A 12713-nucleotide genomic window follows, 5' to 3' on the forward strand; every position below is an offset into this window, starting at 1 on the left:
TATTATACAATGGAATCAATCAATGGAATTAAAACCTTAACTTTGACTCTAAAGTGGAAATATCTACATGCCTGTTCAGAGCCCAGGATTATACAATCTAGAGCATTTTTAAAGCATTCTGCAAAACTGGAAGAAAGAAGCCTATTATTGAATGTTGGCCAAAAGACTGATCACTAAGTTGAGGAATAAAAAGTATATTACTTTGTTTCTTGACTTTATTAATGTTTCTATCAGTCATTCCCAACTGTGGATTTGATAAAGTAGCAAAAAAGATTGAATCAATTCTTATATAGTTACCTGCGTGTTCAGAGTTTTCTTCCATATTTGGGATTTCATATCCCCAAATAAACTTCAGCTGATATGAAAAAGTATCATTAAACACAATTCCCACCATTTCATGATGGTTTTCTGAAAGTACCATATCCATCATTTCTTTATCAGCAATCCTCATGATTGTTCTTCCTGTCATTTATGAAAAAAATCAATAATCATATCAACTCATCACTAGAGAACATAAAATCAAGTTGCAATTATTTAGGTTTATTGGGTCACACACTATCCCTAAGTAGGTGTCTCTAAATTAGGTACTGAAAGTCTATTCTATTGTCTTAGGCTCAATGTAAATATGTGAAAAGATATAAATGACATGTCTTTTAAAAACCATTTGCAGGGGCGCCTGGGTGGCTCAGTCAGTTGAGCGTACGACTCTTGGTTTCAGCTCAAGTCATGATCTCAGGGTCGTGAGATCGAGCCCCACATCGGGCCCTGTGCTCCGTGGGAAGACTGCTTGAGATTCTGTCTCTCCCTCTCCCTCTGCCCCTCCCCCACTCTAAAATCAATCTTTAAAAAAAACCCATTTGCAGCATTTTTTTAGTGTGATCGCATTTTAGTAAAGAAACTGAATCTGTGTGCCTATATACATATATGAAAATATATGTCTATATATGTGACCAGGTGTACATATTATCCTAAAAAGATACAAATTTAAATGGGAGGTATGGTAGGGAGGAAGGTGTGGCTAGGATGAAAGCAAAAGCTCTCTCTTTTCTTTTTTCTTCAGTTTTTATTGCTTAGCTTTTTTTAGGGTGGCTATTACCTTGGTGATTAAAGTAATTAAAAAATTAAAAAGAAAAAATATTTAAAATAATCAATGGAAATACTTAAGAATTTGGTGGGGTTTTTTTTCCTGCCAAGAGTACTAATTTCTATCACATGGAAATACTATGCCAGTAGAAATAAATTGCATGCAAATAATTAGAGTACAAAAATCACAAGTGAAGTTACAGTCCACCTACAGGTTCTTTGGAGTCAAGAACACTCCTTAGAATTGAGCTCAAAAAATTCATAATGGATGAGTTCAAAATCTGCAGAAGTAATCCACCCAATAAATGGTTAATTGATCCATTACTAATGGAAATTTCGGAAACCTCTGAAGTCCAGTATATGACCTCCTTTTTAAAGACTTTTTAATAATTTCATGTATTACGTTCTAAGATTTTTATTAATTTTAACACAGTATTTAAATCTTACTCAGGACAATGTCTACATGGAGAAGGAAAAGGTATTTATTTTCATAGTGTAGCCATATCTTTCAAAAATATTCATCCTTCCAAACATGGAATAAGTCTGTGACATTTTTATGAGGACAATGCTAACTTCACTGATTTTTCTCTAGCAGTATACAAAGACTGTCAAGGGCAAAACATGAATATTTGGGCTGAACTAGCATCACATATGAGATATTCCTGCCAAAAATGTTCAACCTGAAGTTAATCCTGTCTTTCAATCTAATTTTCTGTTTAAAGAAATGTAAGAAGGCAAAGGAATGAGTTAAATGACAGCATGAAGAAGGAATGAGATAAATACAAAACATGAATATTGGGGCACCTGGGTGGCTCAGTCGTTAGGGGTCTGCCTTCAGCTTGGGTCATGATCCTGGGGTCCTGGCATCAAGCCCCGCATCGGGCTCCCTGCTCCGCGGGAAGCCTGCTTCTCCCTCTCCCACTCCCCCTGCTTGTGTTTCCTCTCTGGCTTTCTCTCTGTCAAATAAATAAAATCTTTAAAAAAAAAAAGAATATTCAACAAGATATGAGGTCTCATTGTTTCCAGGCTTATCAAAACCAACTTTGAAAGTATTTTTCAGGGCACCTGGGTGGTGCAGCTTGTAAAGCGTCCCGACTCTTGGTTTTGGCTCAGATTGTGATCTCAGGGTTGTGAGATCAAGCCCTGTGTGGGCTCTGCGCTCCGGACAGTCTGCTGGAGATTCCCTCTCCCTCTCCCTTTGTCCCTCCCACTTGTGCTCACTCTCATTCTTTCTCTCTCTCAAATAAATAATCTTTTTTTAAAAAGAAATTTTCAGGAAGTTTAGGAAATTGAACTTGAAATGAGATGATTATATGCATTTTTCTAATTTTGTGAAGTATATTAGTGGTTATATAGTGTTTAATTTTTGTAGATTCTAGCTCAAGTATGACAGTCAAGTGTCATATATCTTGAAAGAGGAGAGACAGAGAGATGAAGCAAAGATGGCAAGAAGTTAACACTTGTCAAATTTGGGTTGTGGGTGAATAGGATAGGATGTGGCTTTATTGGACCAGTATTTCTACATTTTGAGATTTAAAACATTTTTGATAAGTTCTTTTAAAATTCTAGTGGGTGATGATTATAAATGTACCCTCCATCAACATAACAGCTAAAATATTCAAACTGAATTGCTTCAAGAGCTATTGCAGAGAATGAAAAGAGTATGTGAACTCTGCTAGCTCCCATGGAAATGTTATTCGCTATTTTTAAACAGAATACAGCCTCGATGTGGCCAAGACAGCCCCAGACATATTTCAAGGAAATATAGCAAATCTCTTGGACCTAATGTCCATGTCCTTATGCTAGGAACTCAACAGAATGCAAAGATACTGACAATCAGAAGTCTAGCTCCCTAAAGCCACTCTATGTTTACAAAAAAGCATAGTCTTGAAAAGAGATCCTCAAAAAATTTCCCTAATTTTTCGTCATAGAATTTTATTCCTCAGCCCTCCCAATTAATAGAATCTTAATCAAAATGTCCCCAGTAGAGTGCAATCATTTACTCATTTAAAATCTATTTTTATTCCTAACACTGAAGTTGGCTTAAAGTAAATCAGAATGACTCCACAAGATCCAAATGGAGTAATTATTTGGAGAATGGCTAGTTCTATTTAATAAAATATTACTTTGTTTTTCAGGAGCTGCCATATGAGTTCTTTAGTTAATTTCATCAATTTGCCAGAAATATTATCCTTTTCTGTAATATGTCATATTCTGCAATATTTGTAAAATATTGTATTTAGAACTCCAAATCAACTAACCTATGGAATTTGTGAATATAAAAAAGCAATAAAAATAGCATAATACTAAATGATGGATTTTCATTTACTAAATATGGAAAAATAGATATTGTGAACCATACCAATAAGCTCTTTTTTCATTCTCCATTGTTTAAGAAAATTCTTGTATAAAATGGCCTGAGTTTGTTGATACACGCTTATCTCTTTTTTAATCATTTTCTCCTGTTCGTGGAGAGAGAGGGTAAATATTGTACAGCTAGAAGAAAAAAAAGACCAAAAAAGTCCAGTTACAAAAAAGCTTCTGAACTCTTTGAAAACATAGCTTCAGATGCACTAACATGATGCCTTATTTGACATTGCAGAAACACATTCAGTAGGGGTTTTTGTGAGAGTATAAAGTATTAATGAATGTAAACTATCCTGTCTGCGAGTATTTCTCTCCAGGCCCTCACGGCTATGGATGATGAGGGTGGTAGTGTAAGGAGGTCTTTCCTCTCTTGTCTCAAAAGTAACTTTTTTCTGCCAAATCTTGACATTACAACAATCTAAAATAAATCAGGGAATAAGATGTTCGCAATGTTTGAAATTCAAAAAACACTTTGCCCTTTACGTATTTTAAGTAAAGAAGTATAACAGGGGCACCTGGGTAGCTCAGTCAGGTAAGCATCTGCCTTTGGCTCAGGTCATTATCTTGGGGTCCTGGAATCGAGTACAACATCGGGCTTCTTGCTCAGAGGGGGTCTGCTTGTCCCTCTCCCTCTGCCCACCCATGCCTGCCCCCCCCTTCCCGGCTTCTTTCTCCCTCAAATAAATAAAGTCCTTAAAAAAAAAAAAGAAAGTATAACAGGAATAAAACCATATCCAGTTTTTTTTGTCAGAGAATTGCCCATGAGCAGTCTATACTTTGAATGGCACATTTTTGCATGCTTATTTAATATGTAGGTAACCACTTGAGTAAAGCAAAGTTGAATAACATCATAGTCATTCTTAGAATCCCAAAGAGCTAATTTCTTCTCTTAAATCCATGGGTTCCCCTTTTTTGAACCAAGAATGTAAGACAGATGTAGATGAAAACCAAACATGTTAGTGGATATCACTGAGGTAATTGATTTGCAGATCGCCATGATGTGTAACAAGGATCCTTCTGTTTTCAGTTTGAAATTCCAGAGATGATTTGGTATCACAACTCTGGTTACTCAAATTCATTTGAATAAATGTTGATGTCATATAAAAATTACAATGTTCAGAGAACTTGCTCTACTTTCTTTTTTTGACAAAAGAAAAGGTAAAGTGACCAAATATCAAAATAATCTCTAAACTCTAACTTGAGAAAGTTTCTAAGTCATAACATTCATCTTCACCTTATGGCTATACAGGTATGTTTGAATAGCTCAGTAAGCTACCCACAAAGACATTTTAAAAGAAAAAAGAAGCCACAGGAAAAAGTAACTTGTCCTAGTGCCTACACATTCCCAAGAACTAAAACCTTGCAAATTCTCAAAAGGCTACCCAGAGATGTATAAAGCTGACCAAAAGAAACTAATTATATTTGTACACACTTCTGAGTCTCTCTTACATTTTACTACCACACTAAAATACTATATAACTGAGTTTAAAAGATTAAATCACTCATTAGGTCTACAATATAAAACATACAATAATTTAGAAATATCAGATCAATATAATAATTTTAACAATATCAATCAATGTGGTTGGCATTGGCTATATGCATACTTTATGCCTTACTCACCTTACGCAAAGTGGAAGGTAAACACAAATTTGACTCTCAGGAAAATGAGTGAGGAACTTAGAAGCACCTCTGATTCACTGTTCTCTTTTTTTTCTAGAACAGCTAAGATTCTTTCAAGGGCTCTTCTGCAAATGCCTGTCTCTCTTAAAACTGTTTTTATTCAGTTTGGCATATGAAAACAGGACATGGTCTGTGTGTAAAAAGCCTGCCAAATGTTCTTTGTTAAGTTGGTGTTTGGTTTTTTTTCCCCCATGTCTTTCTTGTCCAATTACTCTGCAGGGACCGTGTAGTTGTGGACGGTTGGCTAAGCATGGCACGTGGTATTTATTGTTCTGTCTTTCTGGCATTCATAAAAAGTGATCAGATTCTAAAAGGATGAAAAAACCCCATGGTGTTGGGTAAGTCTTTATTAGCTTTTAATGATTAAAAATTAGACAGCTGTGAATTGTGTAAGACTGTTGAATAACAGACCTGTACCTCTGAAACAAATAATACATTATATGTTAAAAAAAAAAAGAAGATAGTAGGAAGGGAAAAATGAAGGGGGGGAAATCGGAGGGGGAGACGAATCATGAGAGACGATGGACTCTGAGAAACAAATGAGGGTTCTAGAGGGGAGAGGGGTGGGAGGATGGGTTAGCCTGGTGATGGGTATTGAGGAGGGCACGTTCTGCATGGAGCACTGGGTGTTATACGCAAACAATGAATCATGGAACACTACATCAAAAACTAATGATGTAATGTATGGGGATTAACATAAGAATAAAAAAAAAATAATGATGTAATGTATGGTGATTAACATAACATAATAAAAAAAATTAGACAGCCAAGTAAAAAAAAGGACAGATTAAAGATAAAGGGAGTTGAGCAGAGAGGGAAAATGAGGCTCAATCATCTCAGAAATCACAGTAATTCACATGAGAAGCCTTTACCTAAAACTTAACTGCACTTCCATTAGGTGGCTCCTGTGCTGATGGAATCCTGTGTGTACAAAGTATGAATTTCCTCATTTACTCCTGAAAGCAAACCTATGAGGTCAGTACCACAGTCACAACCGTGTTACAGATTCGAAAAGTGAGGCTTACAGGCGCAAGTTATCTGCAGATGTTCAATAAAGGACCCACATGTGAGTCCAGAACAGTGTTTGGACCCCAAGCCCCTCGCTCTCAACGACCGCTATGAAAATTATGCTAATCAAAACAGTATCTAATTCCCATTTTCATAGTTTAATAGTTTAGACAAGATGGTGGAACTTTAATGATTGTGTTACTTCTTTTCTTCAGCTGCGAATAAATGGGACATTCTCAGAACTGTAAATAATCCCTGCTTATCAATCCTGAAAATCTCAGTCCATGATTTTTTACTGTCATCAATACACTTCCTAGATGTATACATGAGCTAATAACCATTCACGAAAGAGAACAGACAAACCAGTGAAGTAAGCACCTGAGATGATTTCAATGATTACCATTTTCATTAAGAAAATGGATATGAGGGCGCCTGGGTGGCTCAGTCGGTTAAGCGACTGCCTTCGGCTCAGGTCATGATCCTGGAGTCCCGGGATCGAGTCCCGCATCGGGCTCCCTGCTCAGCAGGGAGTCTGCTTCTCCCTCTGACCCTCCTCCCTCTCGTGCTCTCTGTCTCTCATTCTCTCTTTCGCAAATAAATAAATAAAACCTTAAAAAAAAAAAAAAAGAAAATGGATATGAATATAGTCTTTGACTCTAATTGTATCCCTCCTTTGTTGTTGGTCACATTTCTCCTCGTTTTGCCAGTCACTACTAGAAGTAAAAGTCCACAAACCAAACAACACCAAATATTTAACCTGGTTCCAATCCCAGGCATTAATGATGAGACTTATATGGGTGGGAAGAAACAACAAAAATCATATTATGATACACACACACACTTTCTTAGCAACTAAATTTAAAAACTAATTTATTTCTGTCATTTTAGGGGTTTTAATCTCCAATAGGGTGCAGGAAGTGCTGTCACTCATCGGCTTGGACAGGTGACACAGAATCCTCTGTTGCAGATGCATTATGGGGGCTGCACTTTTTCTGTTCCAAGCCTCCGCACATTGATACCTGGGTTTACTGCTTCTGGGTCCCAATGCTGAACTCCACCAGACCTGGATTTCTTGGGGCCCATGTCACATCGAGCCAGCCCTCCTCAGCACACTTTACAGATCTTTTAATCTACTCCTTTGTCCTCCTACTCTCCCTGGGTCCTCAGCCCTCCTTTCTGCACTTCTGTTTCCATGCATAAACTTACCATTTTACTGAAATCGCAGAGACCATGGGGTGGAGGCTTCCCTCCCCTCTCTCTACTTCGTGTGAACTTCCCAGAGGAAAGTCTTTGCTAAGCTCAATCCCACTGCCCCATCTCTCAACCCAGTCTTATCACCTACTCTAAAATCTGGCTCCCTCTTTGTTTTATGACTTCTGATATATCTTCTCTCCTCCCTCCTTTTTTGAGACATGCCTAATAATTAAATATGGGGAAATATTTTCCACTGGCTGCTGTCACCTTTCTTAAGCTACTCAATCATATAAACTTCATCTACTAGCTCATCTCACATTCACCGCACAAATCCCCACAGTATTAGTTTCTCGGGGGCGCTGTAACAAGGTACCACAAATTGGGTGCGTTAAAACCACAGAAATTTATTCTCTCACAGGCTGGAAGTCTGAAATCAAGGTGTCATCCTCAGGGCCATGCTCTCTCCTGCTCCCGATGCTTGCCAATCATCCTTGGCATGCCTTGTCTTTGCTCTGCCTCCATCATCACGTGGTGGTGCCCTCTGGGTCTGTTTTGTCTCCTCTTCTTATACAAGGAGACCAGTCATATTGGATTAAGGGCCCACTGTACTCCAGTATGAGATTATATCTATTAAAGACCCTATTTCCCAAATAAAATCATATTCACAGGTACCAGGGGTTGGGACTTCAATGTATCTTTCTGAGGCATACAATTTAACCCATAACAAACACATAGGCCGTACGTAGTCAACACCTCAATTTTTACATCTGATGGCCATCCAACAGTTTTCCTTACCCTTGTACCCATGTCAATGAAACTAAGCTCTCAAAGCTTGCCAATGGCTTCCGACATCTTGACATCAACATCTTCAGTAGCATTCTCTCACTTTTTTTAACCTTTCTGCAGCATTTGACAGTGTTGAGACCCACTGCTAGGAATTCTGTATTACAATTCACTCTTTTCTTCCCTGACTTCTCTTTTTCTAAAATCCTGTTTATTTATGTCCCTTGGCACTTTTTACTTCAAGTTTTGACCTTTCCTTTAATAAAGAGATCCACCCTTTCAGCTTTATCCTAGATCTAGGTTTCTAGCCATGACCTCCCTATACTGGATCTATCTATTCCATTTCAACATGTCAAAACTTGTTGATAATTTATCTTCCTAATACACTTGGCTCACTCTGTCTTTTCTTTTCTCCTACTATATAGCCGGTTCAGAATTTCAACACTTGTTGAATGGATAAAGAAGAGGTGGTACATATACACAACGGAATATTACTCAGCCATCAGAAAGAATGGAATCTTGCCATCTACAAGGACATGGATGGAACTAGAGGGTTAATTTATGCTGAGCAATATAAGTCAGTCAGAGAAAGACAAATACCATATGACTTCACTCATATGTGGAATTTAAGAAACAAAACAGATGAACATCGGGGAAGGGAACAAAAAATAAAATAAGATGAAAACAGAGATGGAGGTAAACCATAAGAGACTCTTAACTCTAGGAAACAAACTGAGGGTTGCTGGAGGGGGTGGGGTGGGGGGAAGGGGTCACACTGGATGAAGGGCATTAAAGAGGGCACAGGATGGAATGAGCACTGGGTGTTATAGGCGACTGATGAGTCACTAAATTCTATCCCTGAAACTAATAATACACTATATGTTAACTATATTGAATTTAAATAAAAAATTTAAAAATAAAAGAATTTTAACATTCATTGTCATCTCTCTCTCAAAATATTTTTGCATTTATAGTTTAGTTTTAAGAGAATTCATTTCTTCATAATGTTGAATATCCCCTCCCCCACAACATGATGAAACTCTGCTTATTTGGGTCACTTCTACATCCTTCAATAAACTATGTATGTTTTACTTTAATAGTCTTCCATGTCTTTTGCCATAGCAAAGAATTTCCATTACTAACTTAATAGGATCTATTTTTAAATATATTTTCTACTTAATTTTTGTTTGTATACAGAAGCATTATTAACTTTGTATATTAATTTGAACTTTGCTGAACCCTTATTTATTCTAAGAGGAAACTTATAAAATTTTCTAAACAATAAATTCATCTGCAAAAAATGAGTTTGCAGTATGTTTTCTAACAATTCTAACAATTCTCTGAAGTTGAATTCCTGGCATAAAACCCACTTGTTCCTAATGTAGTCTCATCCTCTGACTGTTCTTTTTTATAGCATCCTGCTTCTTTTTATGGTACTGCATTAAGTCTCTTGTAGTTCATATTTCCTTATACAGTCTCCCTATCTCCAAATTGCCTTTTGTCCTGTTTATTTGGTCATTAATTTTAAAAGCATATAGCTAAGCTACACTCAGATTCCCGACCTCCAGACACTGTGAGTTGATGAATGTTATATTTAAGATGCTAAGTTTTGGGGTGATTTGTTACATAGCAATAGATAACTAACATACCCATCTATTTCTCTGTATCTCCTAATATACTAGAAGCCCTTTAAAGTCAGGACTGTATTGTTTACCTTGTATCTGCAGCTCCTAACCTAGTGTTTGGGCTACTGCAAGAATTTAAAAACAAAAGACGTTGAACTGAATCACTGACTACTATGTGTGTGACCGAAGCCAGTCCAGTCTGGGGGGTGGCTTGCTATGCACTCCCAGGCTCCCTTTCCCAACACACACACACTCACACATCTTAGAATATAAAACTCCTGTGCCACAAAAAGTCAGTCTTCTAATTATGCACTCTTCACGGATTTATCTTTTCTAATCTAAATGACTCAATAGCTTTATTTTATTTTTTAAAAGATTTTATTTATTTGACAGAGAGAGACACAGCGAGAGAGGGAACACAAGCAGGGGGAGTGGGAGAGGGAGAAGCAGGCTTCCCGCAGAGCAGGGAGCCCAATGCGGGGCTCGATCCCAGGACCCTGGGATCATGACCCGAGCTGAAGGCAGACGCTTAACGACTGAGCCACCCAGGTGCCCCAATGACTCAATAGCTTTAAAGTGAAAATCAGGGAGGGTTAGTTTTCAGAAGACCCTCAGGGAAAGGTGCTAAACCCTCCAAAGTCTGTTCCTGAACTGTCTCCTTCCTTAGACCATTCACAACTTTGGTCCAGACCCCTCAGGCTTCACTGCATTCAGGATTTCTCAAAGCAGGCAATTCAGATGCCCACTTAAGTTTGAAAATCACTGTTCAGCTAATGCAAATTCTCATTTCTCTATGCTTTTCACAACGGACCACTTTTGACTGATTATCCTCAACTGACCTTGCAGGAAGACAAGACAAATAAAATTTCAGTCACTACCGGCCACCTTTGGCAACAGATACTCTCATATGTGTTTGGAGGTGTGAGCATACCCAGAGAGATCTACCTATTACATATGTTGCTTTTAATGAGTGAATTCAATGTAAGTGCCATAGGACAGAAGCCAGATCCCACGAGAGGCTTAGTGGCACTCTCTCTAAAAGGAAGACATCAAGAATATAAGCTCTGAAGTCAAACTGCAGCTGTGCTACCTAGGGACTCAGTGTCACTGGGTAAATCACAACTTCTCTGGCCTCAGATTTTCCAGCTATAAAGTGGAGGGTGAAGATAAAGATCCTTATTTTTTAGGCTTGTTGTAAGGATTAAATACAATATTCAACACTGGTGAATACATGCTCCAACGTTAGCAAGTGTCAAGATCACCTGGAGAGTTTGCTATAATTACACAGGTGGCTGGACCCCACTCCTGGAGTTTCTGATTCGGTAGCTCTGGGGTGACCTGAGAATTTACGCTTGTAACAGTCCCCAGCAGATTCTGATACGGCTGGTCAGAGAACCACTGGTCTGTCTACAGAAGTGCACAGAACAATGGAATGATGCCCTGCACAAAGTAAGCCCTCAATAAATGTTAGCAATTACTATTTCTAAAGCTTAGTTCTTAACATATCAAGTCTCTTCTAACAGTGGGAATTGACTTACCTTTAAAATATTCCAATGGCACTTTTTTTTTTTGACTCATCTTGATACTTTTGCCCACCTGAGAATCATCATTGAAATTCTTAAGTAATTCTTTACATGGGAAAAAAACCTGAATTTTCTCAAATATGTATCACTGGTTTTACTATTTGAAACAAAGAAAGAATTAAAAATCAGATTACAGACTGTAGTTATCTTTATTAACCTCGTTACCCCAAAACACCTTTTCTGGCAGTTTCTTTTTACCACCTCTGCCCATCTCCCTCCCAATTATCCCAGTTATCAATAAAGTTGACTTCCCAGATAAGAGGTAACATAGTATTCCCTGTCCACCTTTTGGAGAGTACCTGAAAAGTTTTGGATTTTTGGCTCCTTAAAATGAACAGAAGGAGGGATTTAAAAATCCACCCTGAATGTCTCTCTACCACACACTTCCTGTCCTTTCAAACCTCTTGGCTGTTCTGCCTTCTTCCATTTGTTGAATGGCTAGGACTGTCTTCTGGCTCATCCCTCATTTCTTGTTCTTTGTTCAAACATCATGAACCCCGCTGTCTCCTCACTACTTCCCAAATGAACTAGCACAAGGATGACCATTTGACTCAGTAGAGTTCAGCCTCAGGCTTCCCAGACTATCTTGCTGGCTCCAACTTGGGCTCTTCTTTGGCCATTGCTCAGGAGGCCCTACTCGACCCATTTCCGGTCCTGGGAAAATGCCCTTTAAACACAGCCCTCTGCTGCCATCTGGTGGTCAGAGGGGTTCGCATTTAGCGGGGTCTCTCCTAGGCATCTGCAGCATGTTAGTTACCATGCTGCTTTTCACCTGGCAGGATTGTCATGATCTCTGGAGTGAGGCAGGGAGCTAGGGGGGTAGGGGGGAGTGGGGGGAAGGGGGGTTAGGAGCCTGAACCTTAATTGTAAAGTTTAAGATAAAATGTTTTTGAATAAAAAATCTGCCACATTTCCAATGTGAGATTCATTCTCCACCAGCACAGAGAATGTGCATTTAAATTGTATATTATTACTCAAAATTCTTTTGACTTTCAATTAGACTAAAATGATCAAGAAACTTTCAGTGGCTTTTTATGCAACTCAGTTCTCATCTTTTTTTCCTCAGTGATCTGATAGGCTTTGTATCTTCAACTGCATGGGAACATCCATGAGGGCCAACATAAGACCCTCGGTGTGCATCTTATAATAACAATATATATGACTATAAGGGCCATAAGTCAGATAGTATTTGTAGAATTTCTTTAAAGGTTCTTACCTTGAACTTCAAAATGTAAGCAAGGCTATACCAACGTGTGGATCTGCCATACTGTCTTCATAGGTATTTATGTTCATCTCGGGAACTCACTTCAAATATTCATAATGTAGGCTTGAAAATAGGGATGCCCCCTCCCCCAAAAGAAACAGTCCTAGATTGGGAACCTCATTA

General features: G+C 38.2%; 1 protein-coding gene across 1 annotated transcript in view; it reads right to left on the minus strand.

Moving 5' to 3' along the window:
- Positions 1-5287, minus strand: part of LOC123854694 (ATP-binding cassette sub-family A member 10) — a 60152-nt gene extending 54865 nt beyond the window's left edge. The window contains 3 exon segments of the mRNA XM_064583320.1: positions 298-462; positions 3446-3579; positions 5074-5287. Of these exon segments, the coding sequence (XP_064439390.1) occupies positions 298-462; positions 3446-3539 (259 nt within the window). The 5' untranslated portion in view covers positions 3540-3579; positions 5074-5287.
- Between the last annotated feature and the right edge of the window lie 7426 nt (positions 5288-12713).

Source organism: Mirounga angustirostris, unplaced genomic scaffold, assembly GCF_029215605.1.
Source record: "Mirounga angustirostris isolate CCGP_5_RB_7025 unplaced genomic scaffold, mMirAng1.0.hap1 SCAF_17, whole genome shotgun sequence".
Classification (NCBI taxonomy): Eukaryota; Metazoa; Chordata; class Mammalia; order Carnivora; family Phocidae; genus Mirounga; species Mirounga angustirostris.